The sequence below is a fragment of the Pseudophryne corroboree genome, chromosome 3 (assembly GCF_028390025.1).
Source record: "Pseudophryne corroboree isolate aPseCor3 chromosome 3, aPseCor3.hap2, whole genome shotgun sequence".
NCBI lineage: Eukaryota > Metazoa > Chordata > Amphibia > Anura > Myobatrachidae > Pseudophryne > Pseudophryne corroboree.
In genome coordinates, this window is record NC_086446.1 from 668,019,100 (window position 1) to 668,042,630 (window position 23,531).

Genomic DNA, 23,531 nt, shown 5'->3' on the forward strand with positions numbered 1-23,531 from the left:
GCCTGTGCTCCTTGCTGCTATAAGTGATGGTGTGTGTGTGTGTATGTATCCAAAAATATACAGGTAGGTTAATTAACCCTAGTGGGAATTTGTGTACATGTAGGAAGGATTATAGATTGCAAACTCCACCATTAATCTGGCCCTGAATATAGTAAGTGCAAATACAGTCTCTGTGTGTAAAATGTAAGCCCAGGTAACTTTAGTGAGTTTGGTATCTGAGGTACAGTGAAAAAAGTGGTTATTCCAAGGCAGGGACCGACTGGGCCCTGGCATTTGTGTGCGTGGCGCATTAAAGGGGGCATGTGTGCATAGAAGGGGGTGCTCGAACACTGTTCACATGGGTGTGCAGTGAGTCAGGGGGGCGTGGATTCGCAGCATGTCCCAATATCTATTTGAAACAGGCACTTCGGGTGGGTAGGGGAGCAAAACGTGCCTCTCTGTGTGTCTGGACAGGCCCACCAGACCATCAGCCCTTCTGGCATATGCCAGAAGTGCCAGATGGGCAGTCCGGCACTGTTTCAAGGCCTCAGTGCTGCCTGTGAGTTCAGCTCATCATCTAAAGACTTCCCCTGTGTTCCAGCATTTTCAGGACTACAGTGAAATTTCCCTTGCATTATACTATTCCTCTATGGTGCTTCAGCAATTCCTAAACCGCCAGTGTTCAATTGCCTGCTCCTCTCAAGACTCTCTGAGAGTTCTTGGAATTACTGCTACTAAGATAGCTACATACATTCCTTCTGCAAACATCCTGATATCTTGAAACAATTAACCCTTGACATTCCTGCAAACTTTAGTTTGTACCAGTCCCTTTCAGCATTAATCAGTTCTCAATTTAGTTGGACATTTTCATAAAAATTTCCTGCTCTGTATGCATAGTAATTCTCTATACACAGGGCCAGATTAACAATGGGGCGGATGGAGCTGCAGCACCAGGCCCTCCATTGAAAATAGGCCCGCAGGTGGAGACTGACAGCCCTGAGAGGATACAACTGTTTCCTGTCACACAGACTGCCAGAAGCCATCCTCCCAGGCCCTGCCTCCTCAAGGCTGATTACACTGACTCTCTGACCTGTCAGTGTAATCAGTAGCCACAGAGCCGTGCAGGCAGTGCACTGGCCGCCCTTCCCCTCTCCTCCAGAGTCCACTCTCTCCTTCACTTGGGTCCTGCCTGAGCCTGACACACACAAGCTCTGCCCCCAGACTGTACTACGTGAGGATGGAGCTGCTGCTGAAATTGCTTCACGGTGCCTGGTAAATTCTATAATAGCTCCATGATGAGCAGAATCGATTTATGATGTGTGTGTGTGTTAGGTGTGTGTATAGGGGTGTGAGGTGTGTGTATGGTGGTGTGAGGTGTGGGGGTATGAGGTGTGTGTATGGGGGTGTGAGGTGTGTATGGGGGTGTGGTGTGTGTATGGGGGTGTTAGGTGTGTGTATGGGGGTGTTAGGTGTGTGTATGGGGGTGTGAGGTATGTGTATGGTGGTGTGAGGTGTGTGTATGGGGGTGTGAGGTGTGTGTATGGGGGTGTGAGGTGCGTATGGGGGTGTGAGGTGTGTATGGGGTGTAAGGTGTGTGTATGGGGCTGTGAGCTGTGTGTATGGGGCTGTGAGGTGTGTGTATGGGGGTGTGAAGTGTGTGTATGGGGGTGTGAGGTGTGTAGGGGGCGTGTGGGTGTGAGGTGTTGGGGTGTGAGGTGTGTGTGTGCATCTGTATGGGGGTGAATGTGTTAATGGGTATTGGGATGTAGAAATTGTTGGGTTACTGAGTGCTAGGTGGGGTGAAGTTAATGGGGGCTGTGTGAGTGTAGTATGGGTGCCGCTGTGTGAGAGTAGTATGGGCGCTATGTAGTATGGGTGCCGCTGTGTGAGTGTAGTATGGGTGCCGCTGTGTGAGAGTAGTATGGGCGCTATGTAGTATGGGTGCCGCTGTGTGAGCATAGTATGGTTGCTGAGTAGCATGGGTGCTGCTGTGTGAGCGTAGTATGGGTGCTGTGTAGTATGGGTGCCACTGTGTGAGCATAGTATGTGTGCTGTGTTATATGGGTGCCGCTGTGTGAGCATAGTATGGGTGCTGTGTAGTATGGGTGCCACTGTGTGAGAGTAGGATGGGTGCTGTGTAGTATGGGTACTGCAGTGTGAGCATAGTATCGGTGCTGTGTAGTATGGGTGCCGCTGTGTGAGCGTAGTATGGGTGCCGCTGTGTGAACGTAGTATGGGTGCTGTGTAGTATTTTATTACTTAGTCAGAAGCATGCACAGATCAGTAAGATCCGTGCATGCTTCTGTGTGAAAGTGTTAAAGTGTTAAAAGATTAAAAATAAAAACGATGTACAGGTCCCCTCCAAATGCATAATCAGCCCATGGCACTTTGAGCTGGTCCAGGTAGCAAAAATCCGGGGGGGGAATGCCTGGGGTTCCCCCATATTTAAGTAACCAGCACCAGGCTCATGGACCGATGCTGGTTCCAAAAATACGGGGGACAAAAGAAGCAGGGGTCCCCCGTATTTTTTAAACCAGCACCGGGCTCCACTAGCTAGGGAGGTAATGCTGCAGCCAGGGGACACTTTTATATAGGTCCCTGCGGCCGCAGCATCACATACCCCAACTCGTCACCCCTGGCTGGGGTTCCCTGGGGGGGTTGGGACTCCTTAAATAAAGCCCCCCCCTCCAGGCACCCAAGGGCCAGAGATGAAAGCGAAGGCTGTCCCCAGCACCCCTGGACGGTGGGTGCCGGGCTGATAGCCAAAAAATGTGCACAAAAAGAATATTGTCTTTCTCTATCGTCCTAAGTGGATGCTGGGGTTCCTGAAAGGACCATGGGGAATAGCGGCTCCGCAGGAGACAGGGCACAAAAAAGTAAAGCTTTTACCAGATCAGGTGGTGTGCACTGGCTCCTCCCCCTATGACCCTCCTCCAGACTCCAGTTAGATTTTGTGCCCGAACGAGAAGGGTGCAATCTAGGTGGCTCTCCTAAAGAGCTGCTTAGAGAAAGTTTAGCTTAGGTTTTTTACTTTACAGTGAGTCCTGCTGGCAACAGGATCACTGCAACGAGGGACTTAGGGGAGAAGTAGTGAACTCACCTGCGTGCAGAGTGGATTTGCTGCTTGGCTACTGGACACTAGCTCCAGAGGGACGATCACAGGTACAGCCTGGATGGTCACCGGAGCCGCGCCGCCGGCCCCCTTGCAGACGCTGAAGAGAGAAGAGGTCCAAAATCGGCGGCTGAAGACTCCTGAGTCTTCATAAAGGTAGCGCACAGCACTGCAGCTGTGCGCCATTTTCCTCTCAGCACACTTCACACAACAGTCACTGAGGGTGCAGAGCGCTGGGGGGGGCGCTCTGAGAGGCAAATAAAAACCTTATTAGAGGCAAAAAATACCTCACATATAGCCCACAAAGGCTATATGGAGATATTTAACCCCTGCCTAACTTCAAAAATAGCGGGAGACGAGCCCGCCGAAAAAGGGGCGGGGCCTATCTCCTCAGCACACAGCGCCATTTTCTCTCACAGAAAAGCTGGAGAGAAGGCTCCCAGGCTCTCCCCTGCACTGCACTACAGAAACAGGGTTAAAACAGAGAGGGGGGGCACTGATTTTGGCGATATGGTATATATATAAAAGATGCTATAAGGGAGAAACACTTATATAAGGTTGTCCCTATATAATTATAGCGTTTTTTGGTGTGTGCTGGCAGACTCTCCCTCTGTCTCCCCAAAGGGCTGGTGGGTCCTGTCCTCTGTCAGAGCATTCCAGGTGTGTGTGCTGTGTGTCGGTACGTGTGTGTCGACATGTATGAGGACGATGTTGGTGAGGAGGCGGAGAAATTGCCTGTAATGGTGATGTCACTCTCTAGGGAGTCGACACCGGAATGGATGGCTTATTTAGAGAATTACGTGAGAATGTCAACACGCTGCAAGGTCGGTTGACGACATGAGACGGCCGACAATCTATTAGGACCGGTCCAGGCGTCTCAGAAACACCGTCAGGGGTTTTAAAAACGCCCATTTACCTCAGTCGGTCGACACAGACACAGACACGGACACTGAATACAGTGTCGACGGTGAATAAACAAACGTATTTCTCATTAGGGCCACACGTTAAGGGCAATGAAGGAGGTGTTACGTGTTTCTGATACTACAAGTACCACAAGAAAGGGTATTATGTGGGAGTGAAAAAACTACCTGTAGTTTTTCCTGAATCAGATAAAATAAAATGAAGTGTGTGATGATGCGTAGGGTTACCCCGATAGCAAATATTGGCGTTATACCCTTTCCCGCCAGAAATTAGGGTACGTTGGGAAACACCCCTTAGGGTGATAAGGCGCTCACACGCTTATCAAGTGGCGTTACCGTCTCCAGATACGGCCGCCCTCAAGGAGCCAGCTGATAGGAAGCTGGAAAAATATCCTAAAAAGTATATACACACATACGGTGGTTATACTGCGACCAGCGATCGCCATCAGCCTGGAGATGCAGTGCTGGGTTGGCTTGGTCGGATTCCCTGACTGAAAATATTTTATTCATGTAGAGCATTTAATAGGATGCATTCTATATATATGTATGTGAGATGCACAGAGGGATATTTGCTCTCTGGCATCAAGATAAGTGCGTTGTCCATATCTCCCAGAAGATGTCAGGGACACGACAGTGGTCAGGTGATACAGATCCCATACGGCAGATGGAAGTATTGCTGTATAAAGGGAAGGAGTTATTTGGGGGTCGGTCCATCGGACCTGGGGACCACAGCAACAGCTGGGAAATCCAACCTTTTTTACCCCAAGTTACATCTCAGCTAAAAAAGACACCGTCTTTTCAGCCTCAATCTTTCCTTTCCCATGAGGGCATGCAGGCAAAAGGCCAGTCATATCTGCCCAGACATAGAGGTAAGGGAAGTAGACTGCAGCAGGCAGCCCTTTCCCAGGAAAAGAAGCCCTCCACCGCGTCTGCCAAGTCCTCAGCATGACGCTGGGGCCGTGCAAGCGGACTCAAGGTGGGGGGGTAGTCTCAAGAGTCTCAGGGCGCAGTGGGATCACTCGCAAGTTGACCCCTAGATCGTACGAGTATTATCCCAGGGGTAAAGATTAGAGAGTCGAGACATCTTCTCCTCGCAGGTTCCTGAAGTCTGCTTTACCAACGGCTCCCTCCGACAGGGAGGCAGCATTGGAAACAATTCACAAGCTGTATATCCAGCAGGTGATAATCAAAGTACCCCTCCTACGACAAGGAAAAGGGTATTATTTTTCCACACTATATTGTGGTACTGAAGCCAGACGGCTTGGTGACACATAGTCTAAATCTAAAATGTTTTGAACACTTACATAAAAGGTTCAAATCGAGATAAAGTCACTCAGAGCAGTGATAGCGAACCGGAAAAAAGGGGACTATATGGTGTCCCTGGACATCAAGGATTACCTCCATGTCCAAATTTTGTCCTTCTCATCAAGGGTACCTCTGGTTCGTGGTACAGAACTGTCAATATCAGTTTCAGACGATGCCGTTTGAATTATCCACGGCACCCCGGGCCTTTTTACCAAGGTAATGGCCGAAAAGATGTTTCTTCAAAGAAAAAAGGCATCTAAATTATCCCTTACTTGCACGACCTAAAAAGGGCAAGTTCCAGAGAACAGTTGGAGGTCGGAAGAGCACTATCTAAAGTAGTTCTTCGACGGCACGACTGGATTCTAAATATTCCAAGAATCGCAGCTGTTTTCCGACGATACGTCTGCTGTTCCTAGGGATGATTCTGGACACGGTTCAGAAAAAGGTTTTTCTTCCCGAGGAAAAAGCCAAGGAGTTATCCGACCTGTCAGGAACCTCCTAAAACCAGGAAAGGTGTCTGTACATCAATGCACAAGAGTCCTGGGAAAAATGGTGGCTTTTTACGAAGCAATTCCATTCGGCAGATTCCATGCAAGAATTTTCCAAAGGGATCTGTTGGACAAATGGTCAGGGTCGCATCCTCAGATGCACCTGCGAATAACCCTGTCGCCAAGGACAAGGGTATATCTTTTGTGGTGGTTGCAAAAGGCTCATCTATTGGAGGGCCGCAGATTCGGCATACAGGATTTGATCCTGGTGACCACGGACGCCAGCCTGAGAGGTTGGGGAGCAGTCACACAAGGAAGAAACTTCCAGGGGGTATGGACGAACCTGGAAAAGTCTCTTCACATAAACATTATGGTACTAAGAGCAATCTAAAATGCTCTAAGCCAGGCGGAACCACTCCTGCAAGGAAAACCGGTGTTGATTCAGTCGGACAACATCACGGCGGTCGCCCATGTAAACAGACAGGGCGGCACAAGAAGCAGGAGTGCAATGGCAGAAGCTGCCAAGATTCTTCGCTGGGCGGAGAATCACGTAATAGCACTGTCAGCAGTGTTCTTCCCGGGCGTGGACAACTGGGAAGCAGACTTCCTCAGCAGACACGATATTCACCCGGGAGAGGGGGGTCTTCATCCAGAAGTCTTCCACATGCTAATAAACTGTTGGGAAAGACCAATGGTAGACATGATGGCGTCTCGCCTCAACAAGAAACTGGACAAGTATTGCGCCAGGTCAAGAGATCCACAGGCAATAGCTGTGGACGCACTGGTAACACCTTGGGTGTACAAATCAGTATATGTGTTTCCTCCTCTGCCTCTCATACCAAAGGTATTGAAGATTATACGGTGAGGAGGAGTAAGAACAATACTAGTGGCTCCGGATTGGCCAAGAAGGACTTGGTACCCGGAACTTCAAGAGTTGGTCACGGACGACCCGTGCCCTCTACTTCTGAGAAGGGACCTGCTACAACAGGGTCCCTGTCTCTTTCAAGACTTACCGCGGCTGCGTTTGACGGCATGGCGGTTGAACGCCAGATCCTAAAAGGGAAAGGCATTCCAGAAGACGTCATTCCTACCTTGATTAAGGCAAGGAAGGAAGTCACCGCGAAACATTATCACCGCATTTGGCGAAAATATGTCGCGTGGTGCGAGGATCGGAGTGTTCCGACGGAGGAATTTCAACTGGGTCGTTTCCTACATTTCCTACAATCAGGATTGTCTATGGGTCTCAAATTGAGATCTATTAAGGTTCAAATTTCGGCCCTGTCAATATTCTTCCAAAAAGAATTGGCCTCAGTTCCTGAGGTACAGACTTTTGTTAAAGGAGTACTGCATATACAGCCTCCTGTGGTGCCTCCGGTGGCACCGTGGGATCTAAATGTAGTTTTAGATTTCCTCAAATCCCATTGGTTTGAACCATTGAAAAAGGTGGATTTTAAATATCTCACATGGAAAGTGACTATGTTACTGGCCCTGGCTTCCGCCAGGAGAGTATCTGAATTGGCGGCTTTATCTTATAAAAGCCCTTATCTAATCTTCCATTCGGATAGGGCAGAACTGAGGACTCGTCCGCATTTTCTCCCTAAGGTGGTATCAGCGTTTCACCTGAACCAACCTATTGTGGTGCCTGCGGCCACTGGCGACTTGGAGGACTCCAAGTTGTTGGACGTTGTCAGAGCCTTAAAAATATACATTTCAAGGACGGCTGAAGTCAGAAAATCTGACTCGCTGTTGATACTATATGCACCCAACAAGTTGGGTGCCCCTGCTTCTAAGCAGACGATTGCTCGTTGGATTTGTAACACAATTCAACTTGCTCATTCTGTGGCAGGCCTGCCACAGCCTAAATCTGTTAAGGCCCATTCCACAAGGAAGGTGGGCTCATCTTGGGCGGCTGCCCGAGGGGTCTCGGCATTACAATTCTGCCGAGCAGCTACGTGGTCGGGGGAAAACACGTTTGTAAAATTCTACAAATCTGATACCCTGGCAAAAGAGGACTTGGAATTCTCTCATTCGGTGCTGCAGAGTCATCCGCACTCTCCCGCCCGTTTGGGAGCTTTGGTATAATCCCCATGGTCCTTTCAGGAACCCCAGCATCCACTTAGGACGATAGAGAAAATAAGAATTTACTTACCGATAATTCTATTTCTCGGAGTCCGTAGTGGATGCTGGGCGCCCATCCCAAGTGCGGATTATCTGCAATACTGTACATAGTTATTGTTAACAAATTCGGGTTATATTGTTAAGGAGCCATCTTTAAGAGGCTCTTTCTGTTATCATACTGTTAACTGGGTTTAGATCACAAGTTGTACGGTGTGATTGGTGTGGCTGGTATGAGTCTTACCCGGGATTCAAATTGCCTCCCTTATTGTGTACGCTCGTCCGGGCACAGTACCTAACTGGAGTCTGGAGGAGGGTCATAGGGGGAGGAGCCAGTGCACACCACCTGATCTGGTAAAAGCTTTACTTTTTTGTGCCCTGTCTCCTGCGGAGCCGCTATTCCCCATGGTCCTTTCAGGAACCCCAGCATCCACTACGGACTCCGAGAAATAGAATTATCGGTAAGTAAATTCTTATTTTTGCTGTGGAACTACAAGTCCCAGCAAGCCTCCCCCGCATGCTGGTACTTGGGGAACCACAGGTACCAGCATGCAGAGAAGTAAAGGGCCCACTGGTACCTGTAGTTCCACAACAAATGAAATACCCCAAGAAAGACAAAACACACACACACCGTGAATGTAAAAGTTTATTAACACACACCTACACACTCACACATACTTACCTAGTGTCCCACGCAGCCCCTCGGTCCTCTTGTCCATGTAGAATCTATGGGGTACCTTTTGAAAAAAAAAAAAATCAACCACACAGTACACAGCCACAGAGCAAAAGTGCACTGTTTTAAAAATGTCTTGACAGTCGAAAAAGACACTCCCCCAACCCTGTAATGTCATACCACTATTATAATGAGACAGTCAAAATCTCACATAAGCCAAAATCGTAAGCACACATAATCCAAATCTCAAGAAAAGTTAGTCAAAATCGGTGGTGCTGGGCTCCGGGGAGTTCAGGGGAAATCGCAAAGTGAAAATCGAACATAATACAAAATAATGCACGTTTCAACATTTTTAAATGTACTGCTTTTTCTTTAGAACCTAGAAATGTTCATATACCAGAATGGATCAGCACTTCACTCTTATCTGACTGAGTTCTCAATTAAAGGTTTATCTGACATCCCAGAGCTCCAGTTTCCAGCTTTTATAACATTTATGCTCATATACATCATCATCATCCTTGGAAATACCAGCATCTTTATTGCGATATCTTTAAATTCTCATCTACATACGCCTATGTACATGTTCTTGATACATCTTTCCATCACCGACATTGTTTATACTTCAACTATTCTGCCAAAACTACTAAATGTGCTCATCACAAACAATAGCACAATCTCATTTTGGGGATGTATATATCAGATGTACATATTTTTAGCCATGGCTTGCACTGAAGTCCTCATACTTGCAGCCATGGCATACGACCGCTATGTGGCCATCTGCCACCCTCTACATTACATTGGTCTTATGAGTATGAAACAATCTACTGTACTAGCAGCTGCTGCATGGTCTATCGGGTTTATAGACCCTAGTGGGCATGCTGTCCTTATATCTAGACTGTCCTTTTGTGCCTCCCACGTCATTGACCATTTCTTCTGTGATGTTATCCCACTGCTAAAGATCTCCTGCAGTGACACATATTTGGTAGAAATGATTAACTACATTGAAGGGACGGTAATATTGTCGTCAGCATTTATACTTACATTAGTGTCATACATATTTATTATCTCCACCATAACCAAAATAAAATCTTCAGAAGGTCGACGTAAAGCATTTTCTACCTGTTCCTCCCATCTAACCTGTGTTGTTATATTTTATGGGACTATAATCTGTTTGTACATGAGGCCCACAACAAGTTATACCCCGAAACAAGACAAGTTTATTGCTCTTCTTTATGCCATATTGGTTCCTATCTTGAACCCTGTTATTTACAGTCTCAAAAATCGTGAAATGAAATTAGCTCTGATAAAATTTAAGAATAAGTTAGTTTGAAACAAAAAACAAAAAAAGCAGCTATGGTATCAAATACCTTCCTAAATTGATGTGCCATATTAAAAGAATCCCTTCACAAAGCATAAATAAAAAATAATATTTATAATTTTCTCTAAAATAATATATTAAGTTGTGGTCTTTATTTTTTTTTAACTTTTACAGAAACGCAGTTTGCAGTAGCTTTAAAGCAAAAATATAAAACATAGGGGTAAATTCCAAGTTGATCGCAGCAGGACATTTTTTAGCAGTTGGGCAAAACCATGGAGGTCATTCCGAGTTGTTCGCTCGCAAGCGGATTTTAGCAGATTTGCTCATGCTAAGCCGCCGCCTACTGGGAGTGAATCTTAGCATCTTAAAAATGCGAACGATGTATTCGCAATATTGCGATTACACACCTCGTAGCAGTTTCTGAGTAGCTCCAGACTTACTCGGCATCTGCGATCATTTCACTGCTTGTCGTTCCTGTTTTGACGTCACAAACACACCCAGCGTTCGCCCAGACACTCCCCCGTTTCTCCAGCCACTCCTGCGTTGTTTCCGGAAACGGTAGCGTTTTTTCCCACACGCCCATAAAACGGCCTGTTTCCGCCCAATAACACCCATTTCCTGTCAATCACATTACGATCGCCAGAACGATGAAAATGCCGTGAGTAAAATTCCTAAGTGCATAGCAAATTTACTTGGCGCAGTCGCAGTGCGGACATTGCGCATGCGCATTGAGCGGAAAATCGCTGCGATGCGAAGATTTTTACCGAGCGAACAACTCGGAATGACCTCCCATGTGCACTGCAGGGGAGGCAGATATAACATTTGCAGAGAGAGTTAGATTTGGTTGGGTTCTTTTGTTTCTGTGCAAGGTAAATACTGGCTGCTTTATTTTTACACTGCAAATTAGATTGCAGATTGAACACACCACACCCAAATCTAACTCTCTCTGCACATGTTAAATCTGCCTCCCCTGTAGTGCACATGGTTTTGCCCAACTGCTAAAAAAAATCCTGCTGCGATCAACTTGGAATTACCCCCATAGTGTGCACCATTTAAGGGGATATCTAATTAGCCCCAGTAATTTACCAGGGCTAATTGTCCTGCGGGGTGCTATCTAATTAGCCCTGATAAGCCAACGCGTGCAGCGGCTTATCGGGGATTTTGTTTCACCTGCCTCCGGCAGGTGAAGCAGATTGCATGGTTTCACTGAACCTGTGTGTTTTTGGGAGAAATAGTTTTTTTTACAGGCAATCAATCTGGATAACCTGTAAAAAAAAAAATCTGTGAAACATCAGAAAAAAGTCAGAAAAATGTCATAAAACGGCCGTTTTTCAGACCCGATGTTTTACCGGGGATAATTGGATATCCCCCTTAGACCATTACTATTGCATACATATACTGTCATATGTCAGGTAGCTAAACAGTCCCAAATAAGGATCCTGCATGGATACTCATCTATAAGAAACAACTGTATTTTAATAAAATGGTCAGACGAACAGAGCAGGTAACACACATACTGTACAAAAGAAAATAATCAATATGGCTTATTTGTCCGTTGGGGCAATAGGGATGTGCAGTCAGTTCCAGTCCCAAAGTGTTTCATCCTATGTTATGGACTTCCTCAAGGGGACACATGAGGGGGTACTGGGCATGCTTTTTAAAGCAGTGTAGACTGTGTACTGTAGCGGTAAAATGTACGTCGAGAGATCAACGTCAGCCAGTGATGTCAGTGGACTGTCCCTTCTTGAAATGGCAGCTGCAAACTCACTAAGGACAGGGACCGGACTCCATGGGGGGAGAAGGATAGGAATGATCGCTGCTCACATTTTAACAAAGGAGTGGTAATATTCACACACAGCTGAACACCCTCTATTTATTATTCTTTACCCCACCGGAAATGTCCCTGCTAACCCCATGTATTATGCATCAGGGGATGTTATGCTAATATAGACAGTATGGACGGTGTAATGGTTAGCATTACTGCCTGGGTTTGATTCCCACCTTGGCCCTAACTGTGCAGAGTTTGTATATTTTCCCCGTACTTGCGTGGGTTTCTTCCCGGTGCTCCCACAGTCCCCAAAAAATAGGATTATAATTATCTACCAGTAAATCCTTTTCTCGTAGTCCGTAGAGGATGCTGGGGTCCATTTTTGTACCATGGGGTATAGACGGTTCCGCAGGAGCCTTCAGCACTTTCAGACTTTTCAACAGTGTGAACTGGCTCCTCCCTCTATGCCCCTCCTCCAGACCTCAGTATAGGAACTGTGCCCGAGGAGACGGACAACTTCGAGAGAAGAATTTACATTAAACTAGTGGCGAGATTCACACCAGCTCACACCATACCAAAAACATGTCGCCTAACATGGCCTTTAACATAACCCATGCTAACGTGCATGCATAACGTAACAGCAACTGCTGTAAAACATCTTAACACATGAGAACCTGTGTAAAAAGACAAAACGTAATTTTCAGGAAAAATGAGCACTGGTCGGGCGCCCAGCATCCTCTACGGACTACGAGAAAAGGATTTACCAGTAGGTAATTAAAATCCTATTTTCTCTTACGTCCTAGAGGATGCTGGGGTCCATTTTAGTACCATGGGGATGTACCAAAGCTCCCAGTATGGGCGGGAAAGTGCTAATGTTCCTGCAGAACTGACTGACCAAATTTTAGGTCGTCAGCAGCCAAGGTGTCAAACCTATAAAACTTAGCAAACGTGTTTGCCCCTGACCAAGTAGCTGCTCGGCAAATTTGCAACACCGAGACACCCGGGCAGCCGCCCAGGAAGAACCCACTTTCCTTGTAGAGTGGGCCATTACCAAACTCGGTAACGGCAATCCTGCCGTGGAATAAGCGTGCTGAATGGTACCTCTGATCCAGCGCGCAATAGTCTGCTTAGAAGCAGGACCCCCAATCTTGTTGGGGTCATAGAGGACAAACAAAGATTCTGTTTTCCTTATCTGAGCCGTTCTTGCAACATAAGTCCTTTTGGATTTATTTTGGAACGGCTGAGGTGTCAGAAGCCACTGGCACCACCACAGGTTGGTTGATATGGAAATAAGATACAACCTTTGGAAGAAAATGCTGATGCATCCACAGTTCAGCTATATCTTCATGAAAAAATCAAATAAGGACTCTTGTGTGACAGAGCCCCTAATTCAGACACGTGTTTGCCTGAGGCCAAGGCCAACAACATGACCACTTTCCAAGTGAGAAACTTCAACTTTACCTCTTGTAGAGGCTCAAACCAGTCCGATTTAAGGAACTGCAACACCACATTAAGATCCCATTGTGCCGCAGGAGGCACAAAGGGAGGTTGGATGCGCATAACCCCCTTCACAAACGTGAAGGAAGGGAAGCCAACTGTTTCTGAAAGAAAATGGACAAGGCCGAAATTTGGACCTTGATAGACCCTAATCTCAAGCCAGCATCCACACCCGCCTGTAGAAATAGAAGACGTCCTAATTTAAACTCCACCGCAGGAGACTTCTTGGATTCACACCAAGATACATATTTTCCCCAAAACGATGGTAATGTTTGGACGTTACCCCTTTCCTGGCCAGAATAAGTGTGGTGATGACTTCATTGGGAATACCCTTACGGCAAGGATCTGGTGCTCAACAGCCATGCCGTCAAATGCAGCTGCGGTAAGCCCTGAAAAACAAACGGCCCCTGCTGAAGCAGGTCCTCGCGAAGATGAAGAGGCTGAGGATCTTTCAGTAATAACACCTGAAGATGTGGATACCAAGCCCTACTTGGCCAGTCTGGAGCAATGAAAATTGCTCGAACCCTTGTTCTTCTGATGATCTTGAGAACTTTTGGTATTAGTGGAAGTGGAGGGAACAGATACACCGACTGAAACATCTACTGGGTCACCAGTGCATCCACTGCTATTGCTTGTGGGTCTCTCAACCTGGAACAATATTTCTGAAGCTTCTTGTTGAGACGTGTTGCCATCATATCTACTTGAGGAACGCCTCAATGATCTGCTACCTCTGCAAAGACTTCTGGGTGGAGGCCCCATTCTCCTGGATGGAGATCGTGTCTGCTGAGGAAGTCTGCTTCCCAGTTGTCCACTCCCGGAATGAAAATTGCAGGCAGAGCTTTTGCATGTCTTTCTGCCCAGAGGAGTATCTTTGTCACCTCTGCCATTGCTACTTCTGCTTTTTGTTCCACCCTGGCGGTTTATGTAAGCTACTGCTGTTACACTGTCTGACTGGATCTGTATGGGACGATCTTGAAGAAGGTGTGCCGCTTGATGAGGGCTGTTGTACACAGCTCTCAATTCCAGAATGTTTATGTGAAGGAGTACTTCTTGACTTTACCATCGTCCTTGGAAGCTTTCCCCTTGCGTGACTGCTCCCCAACCTAGGAGGCCTGCATCTGTGGTCACCAGGATCCAAGTCTGATCCCCGAACCTGCGTCCCTCCAGGAGGTGAGAACTTTGAAGCCACCATAAGAGTGAAATACTGGCTTTTGTTGACAGGATTATCCTCCGGTGCATGTGTAGGTGTGATCCGGACCACTTGTTCAGTAGGTCCCATTGGAACACCCTGGCATGGAATCAGCCAAATTGTATAGCCTCGTAGGCCGCTACCATCTTCCCCAGCAGGCGGATGCACTGATGAATCGATACACATGCTGGTTTTGAAACTTGTTTGACCATCCTCTGGATCTCTAGAGCCTTTTCCACTGGTAGGAATACTTTCTGTGCTTCCGTGTCCAATATCATTCCCAAAAATGATAACCTCATTGTGGGTTCCAATTGTGATTTTGGAAGGTTTATGATCCAACCATGCTGTTGAAGCACCATCAGGGAAAGTGCAATGTTCTGCACTAGTTTCTCCCTGGATCTCGCTTTTATGAGGAGATCATCCAAGTATGGGTTGACTTTGACTCCTTTCTTGCGAAGAAGAACCATCATCTCCGCCATCACCTTGGTGAATATTCTCAGAGCCGTGGAGAGCCCGAAATGTTTGGAACTGGTAATGGCAGTCCTTCACCGCAAACCTAAGGTATGCCTGATGCGGCGGGTAGATGGGAACATGTAAATAAGCATCTTTGATGTCTATCAATACCAGAAATTCCTTTTCCTCCAAGCTGGAGATCACCGCTCTCAGGGATTCCATCTTGAATTTGAACCTTTTCAAATAAAGGTTTAGATTCTTTAGGTTTACAATCGGTCTGACCGAGCCATCCGGTTTCGGCACTACAAACAGGCTTGCATAAAACCCTTTTTCCTGTTGTGACATAGGAACTAAGGAAATTACATTATCTTGACATAATTTCTGTATTGCATTCAGCACTTTTGCTCTGTCCTTAACAGAAGCTTGTAAGGCTGATTTGAAAAATCGGCATGGGGAAGGTCCTTAAATTCCATTTTGTACCCCTTGGGATACTATCTGCAATACCCAAGGATCCAGATCTGAGTGAACCCAGACCTGGCTGAAAGACAGTAGACGTGCCCACCACCCGATCATACTCACGCAGGGGAGCCCCAGCGTCATGCTGAGGTTTTAGCAGAAGTAGCTGTTGACTTCTGCTCCTGCGAGCCTGATGGTGTTGTAGATTTTTTACCTCTTCCTCGCCCTCTTCCTGCGAAGAAGGGGGTACCCTTTGCCTATTTGTACTTGTTGGGCCGAAAGGATTGCAACGTATGAGAATGAAATCCTTTCCTAGGTGGAGCAGCTGCAAAAGGCAGAATGCTGACTTGCCTGATGTAGTTGTTGAAATCATGGCATCCAGCTTGTCTCCAAAGAGGGCTTCTCCATTATAAGGAAGCGCCTCAATATTCTTTTTTGATTCCGCATCAGCATTCCATTGGCGGATCCACAGCGCCCTGTGGGCTGAAATCGCCATAGTGGAGGATCTTGAACTCAGAAACCCAATATCCTTCATAGCTTCAACTTTGTAACCTGCAGCATCTTTGATATGGCCGATAGTTAGGACTATTTCATCCCTGTCAACTGTGTCTATGTTAACAAGCAAGTTGTCAGACCATTTTTCCACAGAGTTACCTACCCACGCACTAGCAATGGTGGGCCTGAGCAGAGCCGGATTAAGGGGGGGGCCCGGGGGGTATGTACCCCGGCCCCCCCTTCCTAAAAGGGCCCCCCGCCGCAGATCGGAGCTCTTACCGATCTGCGGCGCTGCGCTGCATTTCCGGCTCCCGTTTGGTTGCCCTGGCAACCTAACACCTGAGCCGTGGTTCCAGCTCCGCCTATCAGTACAGGACAGCTGAGCGACGGCTCAGCTCTCCAATAGTGTAACAGCCTGCGGCTCAGTCACCGTCTGAGCGCGCAGGCTGTATGAGAGAATGTAGTGTAGGGAATGGCAGCAGTACGGAGCAGTGTTTGGAGAAGGAGAGGAACGAACGCTCACTCTCCTGTCTCCTGTGCTACAGCAGCCTGCCAGCAAAAGTAAGGCTGGCTGTATAATTATAGCTCACGTTTGTTAGTATTTATATATATATATATCTGTATATATCTGTATATATCTTTATCTGTGTATATATCTGTGTGTGCATATACAGTATATGTAAACACTAGGTGCTTCATCGCGCCCTACGGGCGCTCTTCACACCGTTGCAAGGGGCTACGCCCCCTTAACCCTTGCATGCCTTTCTGGGGTTCAATATTTGTATTATATGGAGTATTACCTGCATTCCTTTGTTAGTGGTTAAATATTGCATAATGAAAGGGAGTGCGATGGTGAAGGAGGCGCAGCCCCCTGCGACGCCGTGAACAGCACCTGCAGGGCACGATGTACAGAATGTAGCGGGTGCGGGGGGGACTGCGGATGGTGTCTGTAGATGCTGCGGGTGGAGGGGCGGCGGAAGTGGGGGTGGGGCCCGGATGGGGAAGGTGCTGCAGGTGGTGGAGGGGCAGGTGCGGGGTTGTCATTGGTGGGGGAGGGGGGGACCGTGGATGGAGGAGGGTGTCTGCAGATGCTGCGGGTGGAGGGGGGCAGGTGTGGGGGGAGACATATAAGGGGGGTGGATGGTGGAGGAGGCCTGGAGGTGCTGTGGGTGGTGAAGGGGCGGAGGAGTGGGAGCCACGGGTGGTGTAGGGGGTCTGGAGGCACAGCGTGTGGGGGAGGGGTGGAGTGCCGCATGTGGTGGAGGGGAAGGTGCGGAGGTGTGGTGCATTGGGGAGAGGTCTGGAGGCGCTGCGGGTACTGTACCTGCCAAAAAGGTAGTTGGAGGGTTTGTAGTAGCAGGGCCAGGACAGTGGTGACAGGGTCAGAACAGTGGTGATGGGGCCAGGACAGGGGTCACAGGGCCAGGACAGGGGCGATGGGGCCAGGACAGAAATGACAGGGACAGGATAGGAGTGACAGGGCCAGGGTAGGGGCGGCAGGGCCAGGACAGGGGTGACATGGCCAGTATAGGGTTGACATGGCAAGCACAGGGGAGACAGGGCCAGGATAGGGGTAACAGGGCCAGCATAAGGGTGACAGGGCCAAGATAAGGGTGACAGGGCCAGGATAAGGGTGACAGGGCCAGGATAAGGGTGAAAGGGCCAGGATAAGGGTGGCAGGGCAAGGCCAGAGGTGACAGGGACATGACAGAACACAGGGCACGGGAGAGATTGGTATTAGGGACAAAACAGTGGTGACAGACATGTGTCTTACCGGAGTCACTGCTGCTGGCTGCTGCTGTTCCACTCCAACCTGTTGGGATCTGCTGCTGGTGGAGGCTTGGCATGGCTGACTCTCTCAGGCTGGAGTCCTGCTTCCTCTGCCCGTCCGCATCCCTCCCCCCACGCCTCAGTCACACACCGCAGACCTCGCGCAGCTGTCTGGCACTGTGGTAACGGGAGACTGGGAATGACTGGTTAGCACCCAGGAGACGCTGCGGCTGGAGGGAGGAGGGGGTCATAGCAAGCACGCGGCGCAGACCTCGCGGCTGCCGGGCACTGTGGTAAGGGGAGACTGGGAGTGACTGGTTAGCCCCCAGGAGACGCTGCGGCTGGAGGGAGGAGGGGGTCGGAGCCTGCAAGCAGCGCGGACTTCTGCAGTGCTACCCGCCGGCTAAAGTGTGTGGAGAAGCTGGGCGCACCTCACTGCGGGCGGGAGCGCTGCAGCTAGCGGTGGGGTTGCCGGGGCTGGAGATAACAGAGGCAATACGGAACCTGCACAGCGGCAGGTGCCCCACAAAACTGCAGCTAAGAAGCGTGGAGTGTGCCAGAAAGTGACGCTCCTCTGCGCCAGAGAGACCCTGCTGAGTATGCCGATGTGGGGGGTCAAGCACACAGTGAGCCGGTGCCCATCTGTCTGTATGGCATACCCCCTCACACACCCCCATACCTCCCAAATGTCCCGATTTTCGTGGGACAGTCCCATTTTTGGGGGTCTGTCCCGCTATCCTACCTGCAGGTCGCAGTGTCCCGCGGTGGTGGGGTGGGGGGTGGGGGGGGCAGTTGGAAAGCTCCTTTACTCGCTGTTCTGCTTAGCATGAGCAGCGGTGAATAGTGGAGACAGAGGGAGAGGGGGCATCAGGGGGTACGGATTAATGGGGGGTTCCAGCAGCAGAGCCAGATTAAGGGGGGGGCAGGGGGTACGTACCATTGGCCCCACAGTTTTAGGGGGCCCCCACCTGGAGTAGCTCTGTCCCAGCTCTGAAGCTTCCCCGTCCTGCCAGCAACAGCGGCAGCATTGTGCTACAGTCAGCACACGCTGCTGCATGTTGGCAGGTCTGTGGTGTTGCAGGGAGGCAGCAGTCTCCCTGCTTTCTTCTGCCTGTGCGGGTGTGTAGGGGGGAGCGACCACCCCCTCTGCATTTACCCCTAGCTGAGGGGCCAAAATTCCATAAAAAATAAATAAATCCTGGAATTTGCATAAGGGGGCGTGGCCTCGCGGGCCCGCGATTAGGCCACGCCCCCAACTCCACAGCAGGCACAGCAATGAGATAGGGATCCCCTGTCTCAAGTGCCCTGGGACCCCCGGACTCATAATCAGCCCTGGGGGCATGCCAGCAGCTCACAGAGCACTGGGCATGCCCCCTAACTGACGAAAACGGAGGCCCTCCCGTGAAGCCACGCCCCCTTTTCGCCGAGTGAGTGTCCCTCCTTCTGCCTGAAGAAAGCTCCTGAAGAAAGCTGGGAGGTATGCACCCCTGTCTGCCTAAAGAAAGCTGGGAGGTCTGCATCCCTGCCTGTGCCATGCCCATACTATCTGCTTCTGCTTCTAGTCTCCTATAGATTTGGCCAGATCTGTGACTCATTTGACTAACTCCGCCCAGTGTTGTGACTCCGCCCAGCATTAGCAAATGAGTCACAAAGTCACAGAATAGGGCTATTATATAGGAGATACTGTATATTAGGGATGAGCGGGTTCGGTTCCTCGGAATCCGAACCCGCCCGAACTTCATGTTTTTTTACACGGGTCCGAGCGACTCGGATCTTCCCGCCTTGCTCGGTTAACCCGAGCGCGCCCGAACGTCATCATCCCGCTGTCGGATTCTCGCGAGGCTCGGATTCTATCGCGAGACTCGGATTCTATATAAGGAGCCGCGCGTCGCCGCCATTTTCACACGTGCATTGAGATTCATAGGGAGAGGACGTGGCTGGCGTCCTCTAAGTTTATAGAGAAGAGAGTGAGACAGTAGAGAGAGACACAGTAGTAATTTTGGGGAGCATTAGGAGGAGTACTAGTTACTTGCTGAAGTGATAGATAGTGTGACTGTATATTATCTGACTTGTGGGGGAGACACTGACAGTGGGGAGCAGTTAGAGTCTGAGAGCAGGACTCAGGAGTACATATAACGTACAGTGCACACTTTTGCTGCCAGAGTGCCACACTGCCATTGTGACCACACTGACCACCAGTATAATATATATTGTGATTGTCTGCTTAGGAGTACTACTTGCAAGTTGCTGATAGTGTGACCAGTGACCTGACCACCAGTCACCACCAGTTTAATATATATATATATATATATATAATTGTATATAATATATATATAATATTGTATACCACCTACCCGTGGTTTTTTTTTTTCTTTCTTCTTTATACATACTACTATAGTAGCTTACTGTAGCAGTCTGCGGTGCTGCTGAGCTGACAGTGTCCAGCAGGTCCGTCATCAGTCATTACATAATAAATATATATACCAGTCCGGCTGCAGTACTAGTGATATTATATATATATATATATATATTGATTTCATCTCATTATCATCCAGTCTATATTAGCAGCAGACACAGTACGGTAGTCCACGGCTGTAGCTACCTCTGTGTCGGCAGTCGCTCGTCCATCCATAATTGTATACCACCTACCCGTGGTTTTTTTTTTTCTTTCTTCTTTATACATACTACTATAGTAGCTTACTGTAGCAGTCTGCGGTGCTGCTGAGCTGACAGTGTCCAGCAGGTCCGTCATCAGTCATTACATAATAAATATATATACCTGTCCGGCTGCAGTACTAGTGATATTATATATATATATATATATTGATTTCATCTCATTATCATCCAGTCTATATTAGCAGCAGACACAGTACGGTAGTCCACGGCTGTAGCTACCTCTGTGTCGGCAGTCGCTCGTCCATCCATAATTGTATACCACCTACCCGTGGTTTTTTTTTTTCTTTCTTCTTTATACATACTACTATAGTAGCTTACTGTAGCAGTCTGCGGTGCTGCTGAGCTGACAGTGTCCAGCGGGTCCGTCATCAGTCATTACATAATAAATATATATACCTGTCCGGCTGCAGTACTAGTGATATTATATATATATATATTGATTTCATCTCATTATCATCCAGTCTATATTAGCAGCAGACACAGTACGGTAGTCCACGGCTGTAGCTACCTCTGTGTCGGCAGTCGCTCGTCCATCCATAATTGTATACCACCTACCCGTGGTTTTTTTTTTCTTTCTTCTTTATACATACTACTATAGTAGCTTACTGTAGCAGTCTGCGATGCTGCTGAGCTGACAGTGTCCAGCAGGTCCGTCATCAGTCATTACATAATAAATATATATACCTGTCCGGCTGCAGTACTAGTGATATTATATATATATATATTGATTTCATCTCATTATCATCCAGTCTAAATTAGCAGCAGACACAGTACGGTAGTCCACGGCTGTAGCTACCTCTGTGTCGGCAGTCGCTCGTCCATCCATAATTGTATACCACCTACCCGTGGTTTTTTTTTTTTCTTTCTTCTTTATACATACTACTATAGTAGCTTACTGTAGCAGTCTGCGGTGCTGCTGAGCTGACTGTGTCCAGCAGGTCCGTCATCAGTCATTACATAATAAATATATCTACCTGTCCGGCTGCAGTACTAGTGTGATATAATATATATTGATTTCATCTCATTATCATCCAGTCTATATTAGCAGCAGACACAGTACGGTAGTCCACGGCTGTAGCTACCTCTGTGTCGGCAGTCGCTCGTCCATCCATAATTGTATACCACCTACCCGTGTTTTTTTTTTTTCTTTCTTCTTTATACATACTACTATAGTAGCTTACTGTAGCAGTCTGCGGTGCTGCTGAGCTGACAGTGTCCAGCAGGTCCGTCATCAGTCATTACATAATAAATATATATACCTGTCCGGCTGCAGTACTAGTGATATTATATATATATATATATTGATTTCATCTCATTATCATCCAGTCTAAATTAGCAGCAGACACAGTACGGTAGTCCACGGCTGTAGCTACCTCTGTGTCGGCAGTCGCTCGTCCATCCATAATTGTATACCACCTACCCGTGGTTTTTTTTTTTTCTTTCTTCTTTATACATACTACTATAGTAGCTTACTGTAGCAGTCTGCGGTGCTGCTAAGCTGACTGTGTCCAGCAGGTCCGTCATCAGTCATTACATAATAAATATATCTACCTGTCCGGCTGCAGTACTAGTGTGATATAATATATATTGATTTCATCTCATTATCATCCAGTCTATATTAGCAGCAGACACAGTACGGTAGTCCACGGCTGTAGCTACCTCTGTGTCGTCAGTCGCTCGTCCATCCATAATTGTATACCACCTACCCGTGTTTTTTTTTTCTTTCTTCTTTATACATACTACTATAGTAGCTTACTGTAGCAGTCTGCGGTGCTGCTGAGCTGACAGTGTCCAGCAGGTCCGTCATCAGTCATTACATAATAAATATATATACCTGTCCGGCTGCAGTACTAGTGTGATATAATATATATTGATTTCATCTCATTATCATCCAGTCTATATTAGCAGCAGACACAGTACGGTAGTCCACGGCTGTAGCTACCTCTGTGTCGGCAGTCGCTCGTCCATCCATAAGTATACTAGTATCCATCCATCTCCATTGTTTACCTGAGGTGCCTTTTAGTTGTGCCTATTAAAATATGGAGAACAAAAATGTTGAGGTTCCAAAATTAGGGAAAGATCAAGATCCACTTCCACCTCGTGCTGAAGCTGCTGCCACTAGTCATGGCCGAGACGATGAAATGCCAGCAACGTCGTCTGCCAAGGCCGATGCCCAATGTCATAGTACAGAGCATGTAAAATCCAAAACACCAAATATCAGTAAAAAAAGGACTCCAAAATCTAAAATAAAATTGTCGGAGGAGAAGCGTAAACTTGCCAATATGCCATTTACCACACGGAGTGGCAAGGAACGGCTGAGGCCCTGGCCTATGTTCATGGCTAGTGGTTCAGCTTCACATGAGGATGGAAGCACTCAGCCTCTCGCTAGAAAACTGAAAAGACTCAAGCTGGCAAAAGCACCGCAAAGAACTGTGCGTTCTTCGAAATCCCAAATCCACAAGGAGAGTCCAATTGTGTCGGTTGCGATGCCTGACCTTCCCAACACTGGACGTGAAGAGCATGCGCCTTCCACCATTTGCACGCCCCCTGCAAGTGCTGGAAGGAGCACCCGCAGTCCAGTTCCTGATAGTCAGATTGAAGATGTCAGTGTTGAAGTACACCAGGATGAGGAGGATATGGGTGTTGCTGGCGCTGGGGAGGAAATTGACAAGGAGGATTCTGATGGTGAGGTGGTTTGTTTAAGTCAGGCACCCGGGGAGACACCTGTTGTCCGTGGGAGGAATAGGGCCGTTGACATGCCTGGTGAAAATACCAAAAAAATCAGCTCTTCGGTGTGGAAGTATTTAAACAGAAATGCGGACAACATTTGTCAAGCCGTGTGTTGCCTTTGTCAAGCTGTAATAAGTAGGGGTAAGGACGTTAACCACCTCGGAACATCCTCCCTTATACGTCACCTGCAGCGCATTCATAATAAGTCAGTGACAAGTTCAAAAACTTTGGGCGACAGCGGAAGCAGTCCACTGACCAGTAAATCCCTTCCTCTTGTAACCAAGCTCACGCAAACCACCCCACCAACTCCCTCAGTGTCAATTTCCTCCTTCCCCAGGAATGCCAATAGTCCTGCAGGCCATGTCACTGGCAATTCTGACGAGTCCTCTCCTGCCTGGGATTCCTCCGATGCATCCTTGCGTGTAACGCCTACTGCTGCTGGCGCTGCTGTTGTTGCTGCTGGGAGTCGATGGTCATCCCAGAGGGGAAGTCGTAAGCCCACTTTTACTACTTCCACCAAGTAATTGACTCTCCAACAGTCCTTTGCGAGGAAGATGAAATATCACAGCAGTCATCCTGTTGCAAAG

General features: G+C 48.0%; 1 protein-coding gene and 1 pseudogene across 1 annotated transcript; one reads left to right on the forward strand and one right to left on the reverse strand.

Annotated features, from left to right (window-relative positions):
- Positions 1 to 23,531, reverse strand: part of LOC135058154 (olfactory receptor 5AR1-like) — a 377,933-nt pseudogene that overhangs the window by 130,323 nt on the left and 224,079 nt on the right.
- LOC135057382 (olfactory receptor 5M11-like) lies at positions 8,978 to 9,922 on the forward strand. Its single transcript, XM_063963272.1, has one exon. The coding sequence runs from the start codon at positions 8,978 to 8,980 to the stop codon at positions 9,920 to 9,922; it is 945 nt and encodes a 314-aa protein (XP_063819342.1).

Bases quoted from the DNA above. Each gene is read 5' to 3' on its own strand.
- LOC135057382 (XM_063963272.1), top strand. From the start codon at position 8,978: ATGTTCATATACCAGAATGGATCAGCACTTCACTCTTATCTGACTGAG.